Consider the following 26527-nt stretch of genomic DNA (forward strand, 5'->3'; position numbering starts at 1 on the left):
AAGCCAAGCGCGAGCATGATAGGATCTCTAACTGAAACTCAGCGCTTGTTTTAATTACCATACTTCAGCATAGATTCTGTTGGTAGACATTTACTTATGTAGGCTTTAAACATTATTTGAACTAGATTAGACTTTTCATTTGTAGGTCTGTGCAATGTGAAGAAAACTCTTCTGTATTGTTCAATTGAAATTATTTTGGAAGCCCTCTTCAAAGATAGTTTGTCATAGAAGTTTCCTTGTAGATGTAAACCGTTGTAGAAACTCTGTTCCAAGGTTGCTCATTTTATCAGCCAAAAAGTATCATGTTATCAGCCAAAAGTATCATTTTATTAGTAAGAAGTATCATTTTATCAACTACTATGACTATCATTTTATCAGCTATGACTATCATTTTATCAGCCAAAAGTATCATTTTATCACCTATGACTATCATTTTATCAGCTATGACACGCCTGAAAAGTATCATTTTATTAGCCAAAAGTATCATTTTATCAGCTATGACTATCATTTTATCAGCCAAAAGTATCATTTTATCACCTAGGACTATCATTTTATCAGCTATGACACGTCTGAAAAGTATCATTTTATCAGCTATGACTATCATTTTATCAGCCCAAAGTATCATTTTATCATAGTATCATTTTATCCGACAAAACTATCATGTTATGCAGTAAACCTTATATTTATAAGCCAAAAGTATCATTTTAACACATAATCGACAATACATAATATAATCAAATAAGAATTTCAGTACATCAGAAACATAAACCAATGGACAACTAATATTAATCTAAAATCAAATTCAATACATGAATATGAACACAATCAATAATGATTGTTACCTTCGTTATTTGCTACAGATTCCATCGAAGCAAATTTTCACAACAATTGAAGAGGTAATCAATGAAAATAAGAACGCAAAATTCAAAACATCTTCCTGATCACAATTATGCGAGAAATATGGAAACAAAATCCGGAGACTACGGAATAATGAACAAATCGAAGAAAATCTGGAGATGTTGAAATAAAATAGGCGAGAAATATGGAAGATGAAGATGAGAGAATCGATCTGTTAATTGTGAAGATGAAGATGAAGATGAAGGTGAGAGAATTGAGTTCAAACAGAATGAAAGCGTGAATCGCGCGTTTAGAGTAATATTCAGAAATTAAATGAGGAAATTACATTTTTACCCCTCTGCGCCTTTTTTATGAAATAAATTTAAGTTTGAATCTCAATCACAAGATTATCAAATATGTGTGGTCCAGATTTGGTTATAGAGTTATCATGTGATTCAGGGGTTATGATATGATCATATATATATATATATATATATAAAAGATGCGGAGTAGGAGTAATATTTATTTCATGTTCAATGTTGCCGTTGAGCTATCATGGATGGGGTTTGAATTTTAAACGGCTTTTCTTTCAATAATTTGTTGTGTAATGTTGTGCAATTTTGTTGTGTCGTAATTATTTAATTGTATAGGCAGTACTGTAACGTTTATAGAATGTTGTATAGTACATATAGATTTCCTTTAAATGCATTACAAAAAATAATTGTAAAACTTGGAAGATCAGAACTACTCTATTTTTTATGCGCTTTAATAATTATGATTTCATCAAATTAATTTATGGCTTTATCTATAGACATGAAGATTTATTTTATTCGTTGCTGGAAACCTAAATTGACGGTCCCTTAAATAATTATGATAATATTTTTTTTAATTTAATTTCAACATTTTAATGTTGAAAACTTATTAACATATTTAATATCTAGAAGTCAATTTAATGGTTGAAGTAATTGAGAGATTTATTTTGTGTTCCGTGATTTTACTTTGTTTTCTATATTTGTTTTTTATAATTCGCTCGTCTCTAAAACACTTTAAAAGATTTGAGGAGGCAACGATTTTGAATATATTTTTAGAATGGATAGTGTGATTTATAGTATTAGTTGGAGATGAGGTTATTCAAGGTTTAAATAGTCCATAAGCTGAATAACTCAATTCAAACCAATCTCTAAGAACATCAATAATGCGGTGGGTCGGACCGTACCTTGATTATGGCCCATAGCCTAGCGAGTTGGAGGGGAGGAGACGCGGCCTGACCGAGCCTGGGGATGGAGGAGTGGCCCGGAGCCACGCCCGGTTGAGTCACGTCACAGCGTTGTTGGTGCTAGGGCCATGCCCGGTTGTGGCCCGTCCCAGCGTTGCAGGTGCACGGGCCGGACCCTGACCGTGATTTCAATTTTTTTGTATTTGAAATTTAGATCCTAGAAGAAGAAATGAAGAAGAGGAAGAGGGAGAGGGAGGGGAGCGTGCAAAGTCCCACAATTTTATGTTAGGAACTAGGAAGTGGAGATTCATTTTGATTTTCTCATTTTCATTTTTTTGTTTTAAGTTTATAAAATTTATAATTTTATGTTGGGAATTGGGAAGTGGAGATCTTATTTTGATATTCTCATTTTGATCAAACTTTTTAATCTAGTTTATAGTAATTTATAATTCTTGAGTTAAAAATAAATATTTCGTATTATAATTGCTCAACATTTTCTATTTTTACGACTAAAATAGCTTGTAGTTATAAATAATGTAACTTTAATAGATAGTGATAAAAGTTGTAGCCTGCTCCGAAAATTAAGGCAATAATAATATGGAGGGGACTTGAGACCTGGATCTAGGTTTCATTAAGAATGCTCAAACAATCTTGAGATTGACATGATATGATAGATGGAAAAGTATAAATATTTTAATTTGGATTTTTAGTATTATTACAAAGAACTTAGACAAAATTAACATATTAATATTTTTTTTTACTTTAATTTTTGCTATGCATAGTCACATGTTTCAATTCAAATTTTAAGTATATATCGGAAATATGTATGGATGCACATGCACCAAACTTTTTTGATATGTTCTTAAAATTTTCAATTCTAAACTTTTGTTATATACTCCTTAGTTAGTGATTAGAAGTCCGTGCATTTGAACGGAGGAAACTAGTTTTCTTTATAAAATTAAATAATTTTTAAAATTCATGCCAGTCAAACTCTTATTTTTGAACGACGGTCCTACTCCCTCCGTTCCATTTTAGCAGTCTCATTGACTTTTCTGCCATCTTTTTATAAAAATAATAAAAAATAATTAAAGTGGAGAAACGGTAAAGTAAGAGAGACAATAATGTAGATAAAACTCTTCTCTATATTATTCTCTCCCTTAATTTACCATTTCACCTCTTTAACTATTTTTTATCATTTTTACAAAAAGAAGGCAGAAAAGTCAATGGGACTGTTAAAGCGGGATGGAGGGAGTATTAAATACCTTGAATTCATACCAAAAAAAAAAGCACACCTTTCATAAAAATGAGAAAAAATTAAATATAATAAGCGATTCTTAAATGAACACAAAATAAATTAAATAAATGATTTATAATGATATTTATGTTATGATCATAACTCTTATGTATAGATTTATCTATCTATTATATATGATGTATTATACTGTTGAATTTTATATTAGTATATTTTTAGTTAGGGATATTAATTGGTCTTTAAAATGATAAACTTCGGTTAAAGTTTGGTATTTTCTATAAATTTTAAAATTGGTCTAAAATATCACAAACTTTGCATTTTGTTTGGTATTTTTCACGGCATGTCTTTTACATATTTGACTAACTTACGAGACCCTTTTTTTTTTTTTTATCATACTTGACACAATTTAGAATAAATATGGTTTTCTACGTGACTTTTTATCATACTTGTTATGAACTTAAAAAGTGGTTTAAAATATCATAAAATGTATTACGGTTTCCCACGTAAAATAAGATTTTAATGAAAATACATTTTGGTCAGTTTGAAAAATACCAAACAAGTGCAAAATTTGTGATATTCTAGACTAATTTTAAAGTTCATGGGATATACCAAATTTTGGCCAAAGTTTATGGTATTAGAAACTAATATTCCTTTTAATTATATATTGTTGATGTTTTATTTTTGTGTTTAGTGCTCCCACCGTCCCTCTGTAGTTGAGTCGTATTTTTTTTTGGGTTGTTCTATAGTAGTTGTGTCTTTTTATTTATGGCAAAAACAATAATATTCCCTCCGTCCTTCAAAAGATGTCACACTTTCCTTTTTAGTTTGTCCAACAAAAATGTCACAAGTCCATTTTTGGAAAAAATTCTCTCTCACATGAATATAAAAATAATATTTTCTCTCTTCATTTAACACATAAAATAAAACCTTCTAAAATCCCATCCCACAAGTGTGACATCTTTTGTGGGATGGAGGGAGTACTATATTTATCCTCTCTTACTTTGTCTTACTCTATTCTTTCTTTATCTTTCTACCTTTTTCTTTTTTATATTATTATTTATTTATTTAACTCATTTAAAATAATTTTTCTTAAATCTCATGCTAAAAAGAAATATCTCCCCTACATAAAGACAAAAAAAGCATTAAATATTCAAAATCAATATTTATGTTTTATTTTAACTTTTATTTATGATTTATATATATCTATGAGATGAATCTGCTGATGTAGCATTAGAAAATGGAAATAAGCCCTAAGATGAGTTAGAAAGAGGGTAAAAAAAATGTATATTACCAAATCATGAATCACGCCTGACAAGGAAAAATAACCCAAAAAGAGAATTTTGCACTGAATTTGATTGAAACGACGACGTGTTAAGGATCCTTCCCCGTAGAGGCAAACCCTTCAAATATAGGTGTTGTTGACATAGAAGACTGTAAAGCTTTGGAATCTAGGGTTTTCTCAAGAGTCGTCACGCACAGTCCTATACCTAAAATCTGATAAATTTCTCAAAATCAGGAATTCAGCCATAGTCGTAGGCCGCCCAAATCTTGATTCGAAAACCCTAATTCCTTCCCACCGCCACCAACCGATCTATATATCTGGACATGCACTATTGAAATATCAATTTTTGTTTTGTATGTTGGAAATTGGGGAAATTGACTGAAAAAATTCGATTTTATTTGATTCATTACACATCTCTCTAATTTCTCTGCTTTAAAGATTAATTTAGGGTGAATAAATGTATGGAAAACCGGTGGTGGTGTATGAAGGGGAGAGATTGCTGGGAGGGGCTGAGTTGCAGCCGCAAGAAGGCTTCGCAGCGTTGTTTAAGGCGGAGGAGATTCGGGAGATTCGCGTCTCCCATTTCTCGCCGCCGAGTGAGCGATGTCCGCCACTCGCTGTGCTACACACTGTAAACTCAGCCGGAATATGCTTCAAATTGGAATCTACGGCCAAGAATGTGGATTCATCACCTCTTGCTGTTATGCACGCCACCTGCCTTAGACAGAACAAGGTATTTTACCCAAAAAGAAAACGATTGAAAACAGACACTCATTTGATTTAATTCAATTAATCAATAAAATTCTATTTATGAATATTTGACTACTAAGAGATCCCCAATATTTCTATTTTGTTAGCCTAATGGAGTATAAACATTTGGAAAGCTATCAATTTTGGAGTGTTAAATGTACTGATTCAAGAATGAGAAAAGACCAAGAATGAGAAAGGACCGGTAGTTACAGGGATTGATTTGGATCTCTCTAAATTAAATTATATGGATTGATTTGGATCTAATTAAGGAGAATATGAATCGATTTGGATCTAATTAAGGAGAATATGGATTAATTTGGATATAATCAGGAGGGTATGTGAATAAATCCCAGAATCTCTCATTCCCATCCCAGTTTTAGAAACTGAGAAATTCTGGAAATTTCTGGAACATTTTTCTCCAAATCCTACCTGCTTCCAAACAATGGCTAGTTGAGAACAAACTTCTTTTCTCTTTTTTCATAACTTAATATTGTGTGTGCCATTTTCAATCAGAGAGGTGCCCTACTTTGAATACCATGTGCTAACAATACTTGATTTTCATCTTTTGATTTTCAGACGGCGGTGGCATCTATTGGGAGAGAGCAGTTTCATTTGGTTGCCATGCATTCAAGAAACTACGCACAGACCCCTTGTTTTTGGGGGTTCAATGTGGCATCAAGTCTGTACAATTCTTCCCTTGCTATGCTAAATCTCAGATGCCTTGGCATTGTGTTTGATCTTGATGAAACATTGATAGTTGCAAATACATTGCGATCGTTTGAGGATAGGATAGAGTCACTGCAACGAAAAATAAATGGCGAGACTGATCCACATCGTATTGCTAGCATGATAGCAGAGATTAAACGTTATCAGGATGATAAATATGTTTTGAAGCAATATGCAGAAAGTGATCAGGTAGTAGATAATGGGAAGGTAATCAGGTCAGAGTCTGAGGTGGTTCTCGCTTTGTCAGACAACCAACAAACAATTGTTCGTCCACTTATCCGGCTACAAGATAAAAATATTGTTCTTACTCGCATTAATCCACTGGTAAAATACACCTTCATTTTTTCTGGCCATAATGCAAGGGTTCATTTTTGTGTGCCTGTTTTCCCCCTTAGTGAGGGAGTAAGTGCAGCAGCACAATCTTTCTAGATTTCTTATAAAAGACTCTTTTAACTGCTGCAGATACGTGATACAAGTGTTCTTGTGAGATTAAGACCTGCATGGGAGGATCTTAAAACCTACTTGATTGCTAAAGGCCGAAAGCGATTTGAGGTTTTTGTTTGCACTATGGCAGAAAAAGACTATGCCTTAGAAATGTGGAGACTTCTTGATCCGGGATCAAATTTGATAAACCCAAGGGAGATTTTGGACCGCATTGTGTGTGTCAAGTCAGGTAAAGCCCGACAAACTGTAGCCTTAACTTCAAGTTTCAGTGAGATTCATCTAAGATGATGTGACTATCCATTGACCTGTGTACAGGTTGCAAGAAGTCATTGTTCCACGTTTTTCAAGATGGAAACTGCCATCCTAAGATGGCCTTGGTAATTGATGACCGTCTAAAAGTGTGGGATGAGCAAGATCAACAGAGAGTGCATGTTGTTCCTGCATTTACACCCTATTTTTCTCCTCAAGCTGAAGTAATTAATTCCTACTGAAATACTTTACTTCCTGGTGAAGTGACCTAGTGCTTTTGCTAAATTGCTTTAAAACTAATTACGTGCAGGGTAACAACACTATCCCTGTGCTCTGTGTGGCAAGAAATGTAGCTTGCAATGTCAGAGGTGGTTTTTTTAAGTAAGTATCTCTTATTTGGTTTGTTTTCTTAGATTTGCTTACTATTCCATCTATAGGATTTGACTCAGTATGTTTATGGCAGAGAGTTTGATGATGGCATAATGCAAAGAATTTCTGAAGTTGCATATGAAGATGATATCAAGAACTTGCCTCCTGTACCTGATGTTGGAAGCTACTTGGTTTCTGAGGTTCTATCACAAGACAAAGACTGTATTTTTTCTTGATTTTACATAGCTCCCAATATACTGAGCAGCATATACTTTTTATTAAAAATGCTTAGGATGATCCATTGGCTTCTAATTTCAACAAGGATTCAGTTGGCTTTGATGGAATGGCAGATGCTGAGGTGGAAAGGAGACTGAAGGTGAAATGTCTCTTTCTAGGAATCAAACTATTTTTATTGTATTTTTTAATTTCTAGATCTTGAGCTTCCTAGGCATATTACCTTGCTGCTGGCACTTCCGTTTTTGTTAGCCATGTTTCTTATGGATATACATATTTTTAATTGACATCGAGTCTATAGTTCCTTAAATCTGCAAGTGTTGAACTTTCAGGAGGCAATGTTAGCTTCTTCAACTGCTCCTAATTCTGTGATGAACTTAGACCCAAGAATAGCCTCAGCTCTCCAGTTTGCCACACCTTCAACGTCTTTTGCAGTTCATCCACCAACTTCACAAGGGCCAGCAATGCCTCTGCCAAGTAAGCAATTACCTCAGCTCGCAAAATTGTTAAGAACACCATCAGCTGGATCTGGGCAAGTTGAAACTACACTGCACAGTTCTCCTGCAAGGGAAGAAGGTGAGGTACCAGAATCTGAATTAGATCCTGACACTAGGAGGAGACTGCTTATTTTGCAACACGGTCAAGACATGAGAGAACAGCCTCCAAATGAAAATCAGTTTCCTGCACGGCCGCCTGGGCAGGCACCCTTACCAAGAGCTCACCCACAAGGTTGGTTTCCCCCTGAAGAGGAGATGACCCTGAGACAATTGAACCAGGTGCCACCACCTCTGGAGTTCAATGCTGAGGCTCTTCAAATTGACAATAATCGGGCTCGTAAGTCAACCTTTCTCCATGAAGTGCAAACTTCCTTCCCGCCTGCCAGGGTTCATGAGAACCAGAGGCTGCCGGAGGAGGTAATTGGTTTTCCTTTCACCCTTCTTTATACCTTTACAGAGAGTATGGAAATCTGAATAATTTTTACCGGTGATGAGTAAACGAATATGATATAGATGTTGCACACATTCAGGAACTCCCACAACAAGACCATTTAAGACTGAATGGACCACTGCCTGATTTTCGTTCTATTTCTGGTAAGTCAGCGCCCTGAAAAAATTGTCCAAGAAACCAGGCATTTGGCAGAAAGCTTTCTATAGATATATACTCTTTGGGATAGTGTGGATAAATGTTTTCCTAGTCACACATGCTTCTAGTTCAAACCAGTTGCTTATTTTAACTGTATTCAACAGCATTAGTAGTAATGACACATATTCTGATTTTCAAGATGAGGATAGTCTTGTCGCTCAAATGTCTTCAGCATACAAGGATCTTGATCTTGAAGCCGGACAAATTGATCCATCAAGTGCAACTTCTGCTGCAGTTTTACTGGACATTGCTTTCAAGTCTGGAACAAAGGTGAAACATCTCTTGATCTTTTGTTTTGCATTTTTATGGTCCAAACTCTCATATCGGGTAGATGGTTGTCACAATTACTTTAGGTGGAGTTCAAGCATACTTTAGCACCGGGCACAGAACTACAGTTCTTTATGGAGGTGAGATTCAGACTGATAGTTGGCTTTGTTTGTTGCATCTTGCTTCTAAAGATATCAACTGGAAACTGAAGAGGATGAGTATTCATACTAGTGCTTCCTTCCTCAGCCTCTCTCTGTATATGTATATATGCCTATATACCTAATTACCTGTTGATCTGTCTGTCTCTTTCTTTCATATTTCACTCTCTCTTGTTTTGTGGGTGAAGTCCAATGAGATTGTATTATATGTGGTCTTCTGCAGGTTTTCTTTGCAGGTCAAAAAATTGGCGAAGGAATTGGTAGAACAAGGAGGGAAGCACAATGTCATGCTGCAGAAGGATCTCTTTTCTATTTGGCTGGTAACGTACCAACTTTTGGCTCCCTGATGGTTAAATTCATTCAGTCATACTTAATTGCTTGCAGAGCATGAAAAATGTTGAAGGTGTAGAACACTGATCCTTAGTGTTTGAGCTGATGAATACATTTTTTATTTTGCGTGTCTTCAATAATTTTCACATTCAGAGACCGTATACCTGGTCTTTAAGTTTGAAAAAGAGATCCTTTATCGTTCTACCTTTTTTTCTCTTTTTAGTTTGGGGATGGGAAGGGGGATTGAACCCCAGTACATGGTTGAGCAATGCCATCAGGCTACATGCCTGTGATAGATGTACCTATAATTCTTTAGCACCCAGTGTTCCCATCTCTTGCTTTTTTTTGGTTATGGACTAAGAACTTGGGTGGGTACTCAGTCTCTTTAAGTCACTCAAAATGTGGTTTTCCATGTTTTTCCAATTTCTGCTCAAAATTGGGGCTAATTATTCCCTTTCAGATTATCTGATGATAAGCCTTGATGGGGAAGTTTGTCTGTATTCTTGAATTTCAGAGTTACTTTTGTTGGATTTCATTTTGCAATCATAATCTCAAATTGGAGGCATAATTAGATTGTTGTAGATCTTACTAGAGTTCTGCAAACTTTTTTTCAGATAAATACTTGTCCCAGCTTAATCATGATTCCAGCAACATGCCTGTAAGCGGGATTAGTCTGGGTAAACTGCAAGACAATTATATCAATGATGGTGTTAGTTCACGTGAGGCTACACCCTCAAGAACATCAGTGTCCCCAAGGATTCTAGACCCGAGAATTGAGATCTCCAAGAAGTCAACAAACTCAATATCTGCTCTTAAAGAATTAGTAAGCATAAAAATGTAACATGTCTTATCGTTTCCATCTTTCCATGAGGGTTATCATGAAGCTCATGCACTACAACTTTTTGTCTCAATTCTTCAGTGCATGATGGAAGGCCTTAGTGTAGCTTATCAAACTCAATCTCAGTTTTCAGCTCATTGGGGCCAGAAAAATGAAGTGTATGCCGAGGTTAGTATTTTCCATCCTGTTTGGTCAATATATGCATAAGAAAATGTCCTGTTATTCTTGAAACAAAAACTTCGTCTTTTGTTTTGATGTTTTTTTTGTCACAAGTCAATAGACTCAATACCTATAGATATGCAGTCTTTTGTTTTGATGTTTTTTTTTTGTCACAAGTCAATAGACTCAACACCTATAGATATGCAGTCCTCTTCACTTTTCCAATGTCAAGTACTGTTTCAATGCACTCATGTGGGTTATATGTGCTGTTTATTTGTTCAGATTAGACTTCCTGCAAGTTTATATGTGAGTACTGTTTCCAATGTCAAGTACTGTTTCCAATGTCAAGTACTGTTTCAATACCTATAGATATGCAGTCTTTTGTTTTGATGTTTTTTTTTTGTCACAAGTCAATAGACTCAACACCTATAGATATGCAGTCCTCTTCACTTTTCCAATGTCAAGTACTGTTTTAATGCACTCATGTGGCTTATATGTGCTGTTTATTTGTTCAGATTAGACTTCCTGCAAGTTTATATGCTTATATTTCCTAGAGTTGCTGATTTACATGGTTTAATTTCATTAGTTGTTTAAATTCTGAATACAGTCTCTGGTGTGGTCAGCTCAGCTTCCTAACTTCTTCGACTCCTGAAGATGTTAGGGTGCCTTGGTTCTGATTCAAAGTTTCTCCCTCACTGGTCTTAATTGCTCTTTGATGTGCTAGTATCGATATTCTTAAGCGTGCTGATTGAACAAAGCTTCTTGTGGTTTCAGTATTCAGAAATTTTATCGTTGAACTGAATTATTTTAATTATGGCTTATGGCTTATTTGGAAGGTGTTGCTCGATCTAGATTTTTTTTTGTTATTTTGTTTAAATTGCTGATTTAGATAGGATGTAAGAAGAATTCTTCCCTTTACCCAAAAATAGGAGGTGGTCAAAGTCAGCAGATAGGTGATTCTAGCTATTCTCCCTTTTGTCAATTTAGGTTGAAATTGATGGGCAAGTATTGGGCAAGGGAACTGGCTTAACATGGGATGAAGCTAAAGCTAAGGTATTCTATTTTCCTCAGAACTCACATATTGTATTTTTATAGTCATATTTATTTATCTGGGAACCGTTTCTCTTTTGATTTATATCTGAAAAACATTTTATTTTAGGCTGCTGAGAAAGCTCTTGGTGCTGTGAAATCCATGTTCAGTCAGTATCCTCACAAGCGCCAGGCTTCTCCAAGGTGAACTGATGTTCTTCTTGAGGATGTTTTATTATTCCATTGCCTATTCGGGTTATATTTGAGAATCATCTGAAGTTTTAGATAGATAATACTACCTCCATCCTTGAAAAATAGAAACTTTTGAAACGGCACGAGTTTGAATGGACAATTGGTAAAATAAGAGAGATAGAGAGAGAAAAATGGGTCAAGTAAGAGAGATGAAGAAAAAATAGTGGAAGTAGTGTTTAGTGGATTGTGGGGTGTCCATTGCCTAAAATAGAAAGTTAAGAAAGTTTCTATATTTAAGGGACAGACCAAAATGAAAATACTCTGTTTTTATGGGACAGAGATAGTAGTATTATTTAGGTAAATTTTGGATTCTGCAATGGTCTGTGTGACATGTACCATATGATAACTTTACTGTTTTGCATCGTCGATGCGTGTTTGTTTAAATCTGTGGTGCAGATCTCTGCAAGAGATGCCAAGTAAGAGGCTGAAACCAGAATCCTCAAGAGCTCTGCACCGGATGCCATCATCCGCCCGTCCCCCAAAGAATGCTCCTCATATTCCGTGAAACCTCTGGTTTGCTTTCTCAGTAAAGCCAGTGCCAAAATTTTCAGTGTGACGGGGAAGGGTGGCTAAGATTGAACTGCAACGGTTTGCTTGCGGCCCAGAAGCTGCCCCTTTCAGAATTTAAAGATTGTATCTCGTCTATTTTGTCCATCACATGCAATTTTCCGCTAGAGATGGCTAAATGCGATGGATGATGCAAGTGTACGGTGGAGGCGCAGGCACGCGGAAACGGGCGAGCATTGATGGTACATGGTGCTGATAAACGATGTGCAGCTATACAGGGGTTTGCTAACTTTAACTATCTTGCCAATTCTACATTTTTGTGGTGGAATTATATAGAAATGTATAATGAGTGAAGAAAGGTAATGGTAACTACAACTTGTTCTAAAGGAAAGAGTATCAATCTCTTAAATCAAGGATTGAATGAACATTGTAAATAGAATAGAGTGATTCACTTTCCTTTGAAACTATTTACCATGCACATCATATTTCATCCCTATTTAAAGGGATCATCATTGAATAGAATTATTATCAGACTCAATCAATACAATAGCGTGTTCTTTAATCCTCTCTCTAAACATGTTACTATTTAAATGTTACTTCAAATGTTACTCAAATGTTACTTAAAATGTTACTCTCCCACTTTAGGAGTCTAATTTGAGTCTGTTCCACTTTAGGAATCTAATTTGAGTCTGACACGAGTATTGAGAAATATAAAGAAAAGTTGGTGAAAAAGATATTGGAATAGGGTGTCGACACGATAATGACACGACAAGATAACAATAAACACGAACACGACTCGTTAAGAAAACTCCAAACATGAACACGAACACGACCCGCTATTCTCAGACACGAACACGACATGAACCCATTAACGACACGAACCATTTCGGGTCAACACGATACGATAACAACACATATATGACACGACATAATAAAAATATTATAATATATTAATATTATTTCTAATATTAAATTTTAAATTTTAATTATAAAATTTTAAAATAAATAATAAAATAATAATATTATAATATATTAATATTATTTCTTAACGCGTAACACGAACACGACACGAAGTTTTCGTGTCGTTAACATGTCGACACGATAAGGACACGAACCCAATAAGCTTTGACACATACCCATTAATTTCGTGCGAGTTCGTGTCGTGTTATCGTGTCGTGCCAAAAATTGCCAGCCCTATATTGGAATGTGAGTCCTACTTTTATATATTAATTTTATAATAAAATGTTAGTGGAAAAAGATTAGTAGAATGTGAGATCTATTACCATTTATGAAATATTTCAACTGGGACTCCTAAAGTGGGACATCAAAAAATGGTAAATCGAGACTCCTAAAGTAGGACGGAGGGAATATTTAATACTTCTAAACATGAAATGCATTGTGAAACCTTTTTTTGTACCACAACATCGCTTCGACATATTTTATGCTTGATCTAGCTGAGGTTGATTTTGTGTAGAGGAAGAAGGTGTAGAGGCCTTGCCCTTCCTCTTCGCGGCTTTCTAGACTTGAGACGAATGTCGGACGCCACATGTGTATCAAAACTCTCCCATCGTACATCTCGCCACCATTGCGACTATAGTTTCCTGAGGCATTGATCTTCATTCTATTGGTGATACGATCATGGAAGCCGTGCGTCAAGGATTTCAACTACAGTTGGATTCAACTGGAAATCGTCCTATTGAGATTACATCCGAAAGCTATGAAACTACCACCATTGTCTTCGTCTTGGAAACAGCTTCGCGTGGGTATCTTGCACATCCCAATCGGAGTCCGAATGAGGGAGTTATGGTGGTTTTACGGAAGTCGCGCAGAGAAGGCCGAGAGCTTCGGGAAAAACGCCCGACCGGGCGTTTTGCTTGTGAAAATCGCCCGGGGACAGCGAAAACGCCCGGGCCAGGCATTTTGGCATGTGAAAAACGCCCGACCGGGCGATTATGCCGCTTTTTTAGATTTTGTGGGCCAACTTTCTATTTTTGGACCCATAGTATAAATACCTCTTGATGTCATTTCTTTTCCTTAGATTTTGATGAAATTAGATGCTTGAGAGCTTTGTTTCCTCTTGGAGAGGGTTTCTATCCAATTCCTAGATTTAGGTTGCTTGAATCCATCAATTGCTAGTTCAAGCATGAGATTTCCATCAATTGCTAGTTCAAGTATGGATCAAGTAGAGGTATGCTTTGAGGTTTGTGGTTCCCTTGAAGATCTAGCCATGGATGCATGTTAGTTATGTTGTAAGTGCCTTAGCTTGCTTCATCAATGACTATGTATCCCAATTTCCACCCTATCCAATGTTATTTCCTTCTTTGTTCATCTTAGTTTCTTTATTTGTTGTTGGGTTGCCATTATTGACACAATAGAAAATCTACTTCACAAAAATATTAGATCAATCACCTACAAATTGGGTAAATTCTTGGGAAATGGATCACAAAATACATGGATTCATATCAATTGGGGTCGGCCAAATCAAAACAACCCGAGAACTTCGGGTGGTCCTGAACAATGATGTAAATGTAAATGTACTTGACCTCTCTTTGTTCTTCCTAGAAGAACACTTGATGAGAATTCTGGCGAATATTGTGGCATTTGCTTCGCTCAGCTAAAGTTTTTGCATATTGTTGACGACTAATGTACTTAGCAACTTCTGTCTGAATTCGACCCCAATGCTTATGAAGATTGTCCTAATCGCGGTCCCACGCTCAACTAGGTTTGTTCTTGTTGTACATGTTAGCAATTCTATCTCAGAACTTGCGCACACTCTAGTCGGACTCCACACTCAGGTCCTCATAAATGTCGACATAGCACCTGCAAGCATCTTTGACTCTCAATGGAGTATTTTGTGCCCGCCATAGGAATTTTCCCTTTGTCTTCCTTTGTCTTTGCCCCCGCTTAGGAACCAAATCCAACCTCCGGAGGGGATCAAACACTCCAATTGGTTTCGTATTTGAAATCTCGTAGTCATATACGTTGATATCAGAATTGTGAGTACTTGGCGTATCCATCGCCGGGACCATGAGTTGCATAGGTGGGAACTACCTCAGAACATGCATTGCCGAATCCTGAGACCATACTGCATAAACGATCTATTCCAAGTATTTGAATCAAGATAGATAAGAAAATAGAGTGAAGTGTGAAAATGAGTATGAAAAGTGGGATTTATAGGAAAAAATTTTGTGTATTAAATAATATAAATAAATAAATGAAAAAACATGATTTCGTTGCGGCTGCAGAGTGTGCTGGGTAGCTGTGGATGAGGTGGAGTTACGGGTAGCCGAGAGATTTTGGTGGTGGGAATGCAACCGCGCGCCCGCTAGGACGACTGCATTGGGAATACTCTGAAAGATTACACTTTATTAATTTCCTTTTCTTTATTCAATTAATTTTCTCTTTCACTAAACCTTGAATTCTATGAACTTTGCCAAATTCATTAAGGCTATATATTTGTGTTCATATTTTTTTTATTTTAAAAGTTGTTTGAGTTCATATTTTTTTATAGTATTTTTTTATTTATACATTTATGATTTTAGATTTCTTACGTTGATATTGTTTATCATTTCCTAAAATTCTTTCACGGTACAAAATCGGTGTGAACAAAATAAAATGAATTGTGTATTGCGCGAGCGTAATACTAGTTACTCCATATTGGTCTTCTAATTAAACTTCTTATTTGGTTTGGGGAAGAATATCATTAGTGGTTAATAATTTAGTTAGGTCTTCAAATTAAACTTATTATCTAAGTTGTAGAAGAATATCATTAGTGGTTAACAGTAATTTCCTTTGACCAATGTCTAAGGCTAATTATTTCCTTAACAAGTATTCTTTTTCAACTAGAACTCTTCTTGTTTTCTCCCTACAAAGTAGGTTTATTAAACTTGTACAACGGTCTTATTTTCATCAAGGTCTTATTTTCATTAATAACACTACCTTGTGTTACCAAATTCAACCACCTTTCATATTACATTACTGCCACTGAATAATTTTTCTGTTGATTTATTTACCACCAAATATTAAATGTACTAATAACTTTTATATAGCTTGCTTATTGATTATTGTTATTATTCCTAAAGTGTACTCCTATATTTTTTTTACTTTATTCACTATTCTCTTAAAATATAAAATACAGTAGTATTGTATTATAAATTTAAGTGAGGATAACACTTAACAGATCATGGAATATAAATATATTATATTGGAATTAAAGCAAAGTTAAAGAGTTGTATTTAAACAACAATAAAATGAAATTTGTTCGAACAAACATAGACACGTCATTTCAGCCTCAAATTAAAAAAGTGTGCTGTATACACACGGCATTTGATTGTTACATCTAAAAGAGAGCGAAGAAAATCGTAGAGAGAAAATTCAGCTTCTGTTGAGAGAGAGATGGCATCCTTCGACGACGCTGCAGCTCCTCCATTTGACTACGATGGACACACCAGCTACGCCGATTCCTACTCCGCCTTCTCCTCTGCCGACGCACCGCCGTACTCCGGCTCCGCCTTCACGCAGGAATCCGAGGAAGTTCCAGTAGACCAGCAAAACTCCTCCGATCCATTCGGATTCCAGTCAAATACCGACTCATTCGACCACGACGCTTCGGTTCCGATCTCCAACGGCAACGGCAGCTCGCCCTACGACCTCGGCCAGGACTCCGAGGGCTTATTCACGTCGGACGGACCGATCCTTCCGCCTCCTAATGAGATGCAGGAGGAAGGATTCGCTCTTCGCGAGTGGCGGAGGTGAGCTTCCCTGCACTTGTATTTACTGATTGAGTTGTTCCTCTTTTGATTTCTGCTCCTTCGCATCGTCGGATCTGCTTGGTTAGGGCTTCGTTGAAGTTAATTTAGGCGCGTGGATTTTCGTTTTGACTCATTTGGTGGGGATCTCTTGCTGGATTGTAGCTCGAGCGGTGACTAATTAGGAAAAACGTAATCTATAATAGAACTTGGATAGTGTATAGAAATCATCCCTATATTTCAGCACATATGTGTTTCGGTTCTCTAAGACTTATTATAGCTCTCTCCAATCTGGTCGCTGTTAGATCTATTACTTGGGGTCAAATAGGAAGGATCAAGATGTATTTACGCAGCTTTGTGTGAGATCTCGACCTAGATGCGATCAACTAGTTTTCAGAGAAATCACAAGATCACATTAATCCAATATTACTTGCTTTTCAACTTGATTTCAATGTTTAAAGTAAACAAAGTAGTTCCTTGATGCAAGCTTAGTAAAGCTAGACATCTGTGGTAATCGATCAAAGAGAAAATATATGAGGATTATATTCATTTTTGACTTGAGGTTATTATTTATAAGATCATAGTGCTAATAAACGAAGTTTTTGGGGGCTACCCTGGTTTCTTAGTGCTGATTGGAGGTGTGGCTAATAACTTTGATTGAACCGTGTTTTCCGATTAGAATCCACTTAAACTGTGACTCAGTGTCAACACAATACTAGATATTATTACTAAATTACACTTTGAGTAAACTAAATTTCTCATCAAGTTGCATCTTTTCTTGTATTGATCATGTTAAGTTGTTTGGTTTTCCAGTAATAGATACTAGTATTTATTTTGTTTGACAGGAATGCTAGTCTTACATAACATGTTCCTAATTGCTTCATACTCAATAGTCTCATTTCTGATCTTATAAGCTCCTATAATTGCATGGTTTGACTTGCTGAAAATAGAACGCAGAAAGGGTTTAGATGGGTTCATTGTCCACTAAAAGAAATATTTTGGGTATAACATCTTATCATGTGAAAATATGATGATCACACATGTTGTGACCATTGACCAAGTATGCAGGAAATAAAGATTAATCGCTTTGACATAAGTAGAAACAGATTTCTTGTTTCTGAATTAATTGGATCTTAGTTGTAAGGTTTTCTTGGGTCTATTAATGATGAAATGCAGATGCTTGCCAAACAAGAATGTCTAGTCTACGTCTACGTCTACGAAAACCATAGGGCTATTTCTGAAACTTTCAGTAAATAAGGATACCTTTTGTGGATGTAGACGTGTTGTTGACAACATGAAAAGTAAAATGGAAATGGAACTGAGCTGTGAGCACCTTAACACACTATCATATTTTTGTTTTGAAATCGCCAAGTTAAATGACTTGTGGATATGGGATCTGCCGATAAGAAAATTTTCTGGTGCTGTTATGATATATGCTTGCAGGCTAAACACGATTCGTCTGGAAGAGAAGGAAAAGAAGGAAAAGGAGATGCGGAACCAAATTATTATAGAAGGTGAAGAGTTTATAAAAGCATTCTATGAGAAGACAAAGCTTAATGTGGAGACTAACAAGAACACCAACAGAGAGAAAGAGAAGGTTTGGGTTTTCATAGATTTGAGTTTTGAAGATAATAACTTTATTTATAAAATACTCATAAAACACAGTAGCAGTCCGTCTTTACCCTGATGTATAAATTTGAAAACAGATGTCCCTAGCCAGTCAAGAGAAATTCCACAAAGAAGCCGACAAACACTATTGGAAATCCATAGCAGAGCTCGTCCCCAACGAAGTGGCCCAAATTGAGAAGAGAGGAAAGAAGAAGGATCAAGACAAGAAACCATCCATCACAGTTGTCCAAGGCCCCAAGCCAGGCAAACCAACTGACCTTTCAAGGATGCGAGGGATATTGATCAAGCTGAAACACAATCCCCCGCCACACATGCTTCCACCACCGCCTCCACCTAAGGATGTGAAAGACAGCAAGGATGGGAAAAGCAAGAAAGATGTTAAAGAAACGAGCGAAAAAACTTCAGCTAAAGTATCCGTGGAAGAGTCCGCTCCTGATGGTGCTGCCGCCGCTCAGGCATCGGAAGAGCCTGCTGCTCCGGCCGATGACCAGCCAAGTAGCTGATGCTGCTGAGTTTTTGAGTGGATGCTGTTTGGCGCCGTGAAATTTCTATTTTATATATATATTTGCATTTTATTAATATTTAATGGTTTTCTTTATTTGAATCACGAAGCAAGAAACTATGGCTGGACCAAGCACTAGTATGTTGAGCTTAAACCTTAGTCAGATAATTCTTGTTTGGGTAGTGTAATTGCATAAACATATTTTGTTGTTGTAATCTTTTACTACTTACTATTTTGCATTGTTTTCTTTCTTGATTGGGGTAGCTGTTGTCTCTTGATGTCGTACTATGCATTCGATATATGTTTATGCGAGAGGATGGTCTCGTAAATAAGTCCTAATCCGAACCAAGTTATTTGTGAGATTTTTGGAGCTTGGCTCAAATATCGCCCAAACAAACTTGTGCGAAATTCTGACTGTTTAGTGATGGGCTGACCTAGATATATTTTCCGAGGCAGGCTCGAACTTGGCCGTGCTCAACTTGAGTCTCGTGAACTTGTTCGTGCTCGAGCTTAAATGAGCTTGTGTACATGAACATGCTTTTGAGACACATTTGCTGAGATATATTGAAGATTTCGGATTCTCAAGAATCTCATGGTATGATTTCCAAAAATTCACATGTAAATCTGTGAAAAAAATTGTCTAAGCTAGAAAGCAAATCGACACTTTTGCCTTGGACGTTACATGCCCACTGGCCACTAGTTTCCACTTGGTTCATCTCCGAAACACACTGAGGTCGGGACACATAGGTTTGATATGCATGATGGTATGAAAGCACAAGTTTGGTATGTAGTGAATGAATACAATCAACTCATAAATGCATACCTAATGATGTGAAACAAATAAGCCCAATTTTCCCATTTGAAATAATGGAATTTATCGTGTTCGTTTAATCTCAAACCTTGTGCTCTAATATACACACCAAGTTTTGGGTCGTTGCCGGGTAGGATGCATAGATAAATCTTGGGCGACATGTCACACGAGTCGAGATACCAGATACTTCTACTCAGGCCAGGTAGAAGTGCACCACAATTCTAGCCAGTCGGGTCTCGGGTCAATTCGAAGATTCAATCCAGTGGCTTCTACCGACCGAGCAGAAGCGAGCCATAACTCATAAGTCATATCCTGTTGTGTCAACTCGGGCGATTTCAGATTCAAGATCCTATTTTTATGCCATTTCTAGCCCGAGCATAAATAGAAGAAATAGGGCAGAGATCTCAGCCCCCATTGCTCATCAGTGAGAAAAACATAAATCCTGATAAACATTTTCCAACCATTACCTTAAGGTATTTAATGAGGCTGTCACCACCAAAATATTTTCAATGAAAAATGATATGAAAAAGAGAAAGCACCATAATATTAAACAACTTCCATTACAAAGTCCAACCCTCAGACCACATTTACAAACTAAAAAAACCTAAGAAAAGACAGAAAAAAAGAGCAAATCATGAAAATAAAGCAAATAAAGATTGGTGTCTAGGATTTTGCTCAACCCCAATTAGCAGCACTATCAACTCTAGGCATGCTGGTGTTAACCTTAGAATATGCATCAACTGCAAAATAAGCACCACACAATGCTCCCTCACTATCAACTCTTGGCATTGCTTTCATCTTCTTCATTGGGTGCTCAAAGCTCATCAGCCCCTTCTCACTATGATACATACACCCTGCTGGGAATGGTCCAAATGATTTCCCACAGCTTGCCTTCACATGCTTCACATTGTCTGAGATCATCACAGATCCATCTGCAGCTATGCCCCAATACAGTTTCACTGATTCATCACCACCACCCTGCAAAAAAACGTACAATTTGAGAACATATTCAACCTCCCAAGAGAAGAAAATGTATTCAATTATGATGAGTTTCACTCACATTGGCAGCAAACACAACTCCAGCCTTGTGATCATAGACCACGAACCCGAAATCGCCTTCGAGATCCTTGAGAACACGGTGGGCCGGGATGGGGCTTCGGTCCCTGAGGGTGCAGTAGGCCTCTATAACAAGCATGGCCTCATTGCTACCCTTTGATAGCCCATATTGCTTGTTGAGTGTGCACAAATTGTTCAAACTTCCAAGGAAAATGCAGTACACATCATTCAAACTACAAAACAACCTGAAAAAAAAAAAAAAAAGTCCAAATCTTGGATTAACATATTATCCAAAACCACAATCGGGGAAATACACCAATGCAATATCTTCTTTTAGTTAAGAGCTAATTGTCTATCCCATTTTAGATTTTAGTGTACTATTGGACATGATCTAAGTCCCACACCTAAAAAACACTAAATCCATCTCCAAAGCTAGTAGCATCAATCCAAATTCTATTTGTATGTTCTAGCCTCTATTTTGCAGACTAATTCCCAATTTCTTAAAATGGCATTTAAATTAAATGATCTACACAATGGCGAATAAAAACAAAATGCTACTCGAGATGAGAACTCTTTTATCAGCTGGATTTGATCCAATGATCACTGAAACAGAGCAATCAATGAAAAAGATTCAATCAAGATTTGACCTTTGTTGACAGGGGAACTGGCGTTGAGGTGAGGCATAGGCCAAGAAACCCTTGTCTGCAAACTCAAGGGAGAAGCCATTGGTGGGGTTTGAAGCTAAGAAATCCTTGAGAGTCTCCTGTGGGCTCTTGGAAGCCGTGGCTGAGCTTGAAGCTGGACTGTACAGCTCCTGTGGAGGGTTCACCACACCATTCTTGAATACACCTAACATTTTCTCTCACTATTTCTTTTGTGAATAAAACAAATCTTGAAATTAGACGGGATAAACGTGGAAATGGATAATGAATGATTTGAGATGGAAGATGGGAGTGATATTTATAGAGGTGGTGACTGGTGATGGCCATGGGCAGGACAGAAGTAGGTGGCCATCTTATCCAAACAAATTTTATATATCTTTGAAATGAGGAAAGAAGAAATTTGGTAGGAAAATGAAACGGATAAACGATTCTTTTGGAGAAAATAATAGCCGATTCATTTGTTTATATAAATACGAATTCTTTTTCAATCCAAAAACTATCTGGATTCTTTGGATAGAGTTGAAACGGATTCTATTTCGATCTAAAAAATATCTCAATAAAGTATTAATGAGAAGAGAAAAGATAAATGTATATAAATAAATTGTATGTGTACATAATATTACTCCTATGTTTTGGTAAAATGAAACTAGATAATTTTGTTTGTATTTTCATGATGGTTTTTGTTTTGATAGTATTTAATATAAATGAAATTCTACGTTATGAAATGAGGTTGCGTTTAATGATATATCATGTGTCGTTTAATGATATATCATGTGTCGTTTTATACCAGTCAAGCTTATCCAAATCGCGGGTGATGTGACGTGATTTCTAGTCAGCTATGTCGGTTGTAATGACACTTTATTTCCATTGATCACGATGCCACGTCATAGTTACTCACTTTATTTTAAATAGAAATGGAAGGATAAGATTTTCCACACTCGTAGCCCAAAGGAGTAGGACTAGGAGTATCCATTTGAATGCATTTCTTTTGCACATTTTCAATATTAATTATCAATTTATTTTACATAATAAAAATAAATAACAAGAAGACCAACCACCCAAAGCTGGCAATTTCCATAAAATGAGTCCATAACAGAATTCCACTTTAAAAGCTCTAGACACTGGTGGGTAGAATCCTTTGGAATTTCCTGTATCTCTATCTTTGACAAGATCAAATCCAGATGTTCAATATTATTTGTTAACTAAATCAAAGAGCTGGATATTACTATCATTCAAACAAAAAAATTGTGGGCCAACATACCCAAAACTCTCTAATAATGGGACACAGGGTGTCTTAAACTTCAAAAGACCACAGACCAGGACCAGCAATGTTCCCACCAATTGCATTCATAACATGGCTGAAAAAGGCCAAATAGTCTGCATAAAGTGAAGCAAATCAGTAAAAACTCTCACAAAATGATGTACCTAGCACATGTTGTACAAACAAGCACTTTTCAAGATTTTTGTAAAATTTCCCATCATAGCATTAGATGGGAACGTAATGGGTAAATAAGAGGGCAATATAAATTCTAAAGATGCAGTTGTATACATGTATCTTTGGAATTTAGTGAAATACCATAATACAATTTAGATGTATCAAGACATGACAATACAATAATATATCAAGCACCACCAAGTTACCTGCTGTGTCATAACTAGAATTGGGAACAATCCTAACTGATTAACCAAATAACAAACAGAAATGTTCAACACGTGAGAAAAACATTAATTAAAAAGAAATGATAGAAGAAGTATTATGATAAATAAATAACCACCACCCAATGATCTACATACCTGAGATGTATCAGAAGTAAGCATGTTTGCAATATTCCACGAATTGCTTGAGAAACCATGAAGACTCCAACAACTCTAAGTGGCGCATTTCTTTTTTGAACCGAGATTTTATGTACGGTTATTTTATGAGTTAAATGGAGAGAATAAAGTAAGACAGAGGAAAAAAAGTAAAGAGAGTGATGCTTCGATTTTTAGAATTGTTTCATTTAAAGTGGGACATTCCAAAAAGAAAAATGTGTCACTTAGAGTGAGACTGAGGGAGTATAATTTTTGACACAATACTGTTTATACATAATAACGTTATCAATGCTCTTGAAACAATACTGTGATGAGATTCCATTTCAAAACAATATAATCCATATAAGCTGTTCATATTCGATTTACAAAATCAATATTTAGCTTAAAAAGAAATAATCACATAAAGTAAAACAACTATGCTTGAGATTTTACATTTGCTACAAAATAAGAGCAATTTAACTAATAATAGGAAAATTAGTAGATATTTTTTTAGAGCTAGTATATACTATCAACTTGATTGTATTCTAATTTCTAACTAACGAATTTAGAAACAACAGCAGAGCTACTATATAATACAAGGGGCACTGAGTGGTCTTGGCATTATAGACTGAAGATGAGTTGAGAATTTTTGGTGGATTATTGAGAGGAAAAAGCTCTTGCATGTTAATCTATATCTGTCCATGAAGATAATTGAATAAATGATATCACCACAATGTCTATACAAATATAAACATCTGCACAAAGGAAGTTTGTCTAGTGCATTTAAGCCTGGAGAGTAACAAACAACCATAGTGATCTAAAAGATCAGTTTATCAGAAAATGAAGATAAAGCCTATTCTACTACATGTAAATACTGATCTATTGATTTGTTCCAATTTTGCAACAAAACTATTGGTTTGTTATGATTTCTGCAATCAATCAAGATAATGACAATGATATAGCTATGGAAGGTGGCCACCTTCCAACGGTCACCTGTGTACACTAATCCGAGTAGGGACACCACCCTCACTCGGACCCGAATTCGATTCTTATGTTCCAACCAAACAGATAGGCTCCATACATACACATAAAATAAATCATTTATGGCAAGACAACATCATTTGCATAACCAAATATCATCTCAAAATATTTGCCATTTTATCCACATTAGTATTTAGGATAGAAAAGTTCACCTCATTTCCTTAACTTGATTTTCTCGTTCTGACCTTAACTTGCGGAGATAACCTCAAAACACGATATTGAATTGTGAAATTGTGAGACTGAGAGGAGTAGTTTCCTTGGACTTGGCAGACTCGTCTCTATGATTTGGGATGCTTATTGGAAGAGAATTAAGCAGCCCCTTTGAACTCTCGATTTCTGCCGTGAATGGTTGGTATTGGAAACAAGAGCTCTTCTACTTCTCTTCCTTCCTCTCGGCTCTCTGTTTTTGCTTGGAGTTCGCAGAAAGTGATTGTGAATTATGTGCAGGAGGTGGAGTGTAATCAAGCAGCTACGGCTTGAGGGGAAGGAGAGTAATCAGGCAGCTACAGCTACGTGCCTTGAGGGGAAGGAAAGTAATCAAGCAGGAGGTGGAGGAATGCTACGTGTCTTGAATGGGAGGAGAGTAATCAAGGAGAAAGAGGTGGAGGGGAGCTATCAGCAATTTATGCAAAGAGATTTGACATGGGCTCTTTGGGCTCCAAAGAACAAATTATTTTAGTGATTTGGGTTTTGAGAGAGTTGACTCTTTCTTTTTAAATTAGGCCCACAAGAAATAAATCCTTTTATTTCTACTATACTTTATTTCTTGAATTTAAATCATAAAATTTAGCAATTAATACTTTAGTGGTATGCTAATTTCTAAACATAAATTACGACTCTTATCGATTTATCGTAAACATCTAATACTCCTTTGAATGTTAATAAGGAATGAAGATTAAAAGAAAAAAATTCAGATACCCATTCGACCTCCTTTCAAGATCAACTAAAAAGCTAGGGAAGACCCGGGATGTTACATTCCACCCACCTTAAAAAAATTTCATCCTGAAATTTGAGGTGCTCTTATATTAGTAACTCGGGTAGCACAAAGAGATAATGTTATTGTTTTCGCCTCTTCGATGATTTTAGGAGCTCCAATAAATCGTGGCCTTGACGTACCTTCAAACAAATACTTTATCTCCTATTATATCTCTTTTTTTTTCAACTCAGATCGACATGCGTCAGCTTGAGATTCGGTGTCGGTCTTGCGCTTCCTTGATCCTCACATATATTTGCTTTACAATATCACTCATCTCATTTATCGGGTCGAGTTAAAAAAATTCTTTTGCCAACTTCACCCTCGTACCTCATTGGTAGCTTACATCAAGGAGTTTTTGATAAATTCGAGGACTTTTATACCGTAGGGCTCATCTTGTCTACTCCAGGCGAAAAGAAAAGAATAGTTTCAATGGTGTGAAACATTCTTAGACTTTAGGAATGCTATTCTAGGGAAAACTTGCCAAATAGAATAAGTTGTAAAATTGCGCCAAATATAATCTCAAGGATTAGTAAATTGAAGAGTTCCAAGGATCACTCGATGACATATTTAACATAGCGACTGAACAACTAGTCGCAAGTGGATAGGAAAAGCAAGCAATTGCTCAGAAGTGCTGATGGACTTTAGTCAACCATCACGTGACACGACGCCACATCAGTAATTTATCAAGCTTTATAGACAATTTAGAAACCAACTCATAAAGAAAGACAACTCGAGTAAACTTATTAAGAGCGGAAACAAGCGGTTAGGTTTAAACTTGGAGCTGCATAAAAAGCTCGAAACATGAGAAACTAACTGTAGTAGAATTGAGATGGGAACTACTCATACAATAAAAGAGTTTTCCATCAATTCATGTTTAAGAAAAACAAATAGGTGACTTAGCACAAGGTCCAAATGTTGCTTTCACCCCAAATGAATCAAGGGGAAACTGCAGTTAATCAAGAGTGTCCAAAAATATGAGGGTAGGTTCATTTTAAGTAAACTGAAGGTGGGTCACCACCAGAGATAATAAAAAGTGGTGACTGCTTATAAACATGAGTCATTTCAAGGTCTGAATCAAACGAACAGGTATTATAAATGCATCAAGTCAAGATGACGCCGGAAAAAAAAATTTCGGGCCAAGGTGCAAATAGTTGATCAAAAATTAGGGAGAGAGCATATAATATCGTCACCTTGAAGGAAAATTATGTGTGCCATAAAACAATGAGCTTAGGAACAAAATAATGAGTAAGACACACGATAACTCTTACA

General features: G+C 36.2%; 3 protein-coding genes and 1 long non-coding RNA gene across 9 annotated transcripts; 2 read left to right on the forward strand and 2 right to left on the reverse strand.

Annotated features, from left to right (window-relative positions):
• The first annotated feature begins 4757 nt into the window (after window positions 1-4757).
• LOC125214319 (RNA polymerase II C-terminal domain phosphatase-like 1) lies at window positions 4758-12604 on the forward strand. Of its 2 annotated transcripts, XM_048115295.1 has the most exons (17): window positions 4758-5320; window positions 5914-6387; window positions 6526-6736; window positions 6823-6980; window positions 7067-7137; window positions 7220-7325; window positions 7418-7501; window positions 7692-8273; window positions 8387-8450; window positions 8642-8772; window positions 8856-8909; window positions 9151-9247; window positions 9872-10080; window positions 10177-10263; window positions 11242-11307; window positions 11414-11487; window positions 11932-12604. In XM_048115295.1, the coding sequence occupies exons 1-17, from the start codon at window positions 5045-5047 to the stop codon at window positions 12038-12040; spliced, it is 2853 nt and encodes a 950-aa protein (XP_047971252.1). In that variant the 5' UTR covers window positions 4758-5044; the 3' UTR covers window positions 12041-12604. The 2 variants fall into 2 exon arrangements, with proteins under 2 accessions (XP_047971252.1, XP_047971253.1); XM_048115296.1 differs by lacking the exons at window positions 8856-8909; window positions 10177-10263; window positions 11242-11307; window positions 11414-11487; window positions 11932-12604 and having other exon boundaries at window positions 9164-9247; window positions 9872-10065.
• A 3758-nt stretch (window positions 12605-16362) lies between these two features.
• LOC125216829 (clathrin light chain 1-like) lies at window positions 16363-19171 on the forward strand. The gene is made up of 3 exons (XM_048118605.1): window positions 16363-16793; window positions 18234-18387; window positions 18497-19171. Exons 1-3 carry the CDS (start codon window positions 16438-16440, stop codon window positions 18920-18922), a joined length of 936 nt encoding a protein of 311 aa, XP_047974562.1. The 5' UTR covers window positions 16363-16437; the 3' UTR covers window positions 18923-19171.
• Window positions 19172-20254: 1083 nt separating this feature from the next.
• On the reverse strand, window positions 20255-21724 carry LOC125216830 (stem-specific protein TSJT1-like). Its single transcript, XM_048118606.1, has 3 exons — window positions 21436-21724; window positions 20793-21033; window positions 20255-20710 (listed from the first exon to the last, which is right to left on the reverse strand). Exons 1-3 carry the CDS (start codon window positions 21642-21644, stop codon window positions 20408-20410), a joined length of 753 nt encoding a protein of 250 aa, XP_047974563.1. The 5' UTR covers window positions 21645-21724; the 3' UTR covers window positions 20255-20407.
• Window positions 21725-22489: 765 nt separating this feature from the next.
• LOC125212452 lies at window positions 22490-24869 on the reverse strand. Of its 5 annotated transcripts, none has more exons than XR_007174678.1 (4): window positions 24435-24869; window positions 23245-23334; window positions 23092-23127; window positions 22490-22827 (listed from the first exon to the last, which is right to left on the reverse strand). It is a non-coding gene; the product is annotated as an uncharacterized LOC125212452 (long non-coding RNA). The 5 variants fall into 5 exon arrangements; XR_007174676.1 differs by having other exon boundaries at window positions 23245-23936; XR_007174674.1 differs by lacking the exon at window positions 24435-24869 and having other exon boundaries at window positions 23245-24428.
• Window positions 24870-26527: the final 1658 nt, after the last annotated feature.

The sequence above is a fragment of the Salvia hispanica genome, chromosome 3 (genome assembly GCF_023119035.1).
Source record: "Salvia hispanica cultivar TCC Black 2014 chromosome 3, UniMelb_Shisp_WGS_1.0, whole genome shotgun sequence".
Lineage (NCBI taxonomy): Eukaryota > Viridiplantae > Streptophyta > Magnoliopsida > Lamiales > Lamiaceae > Salvia > Salvia hispanica.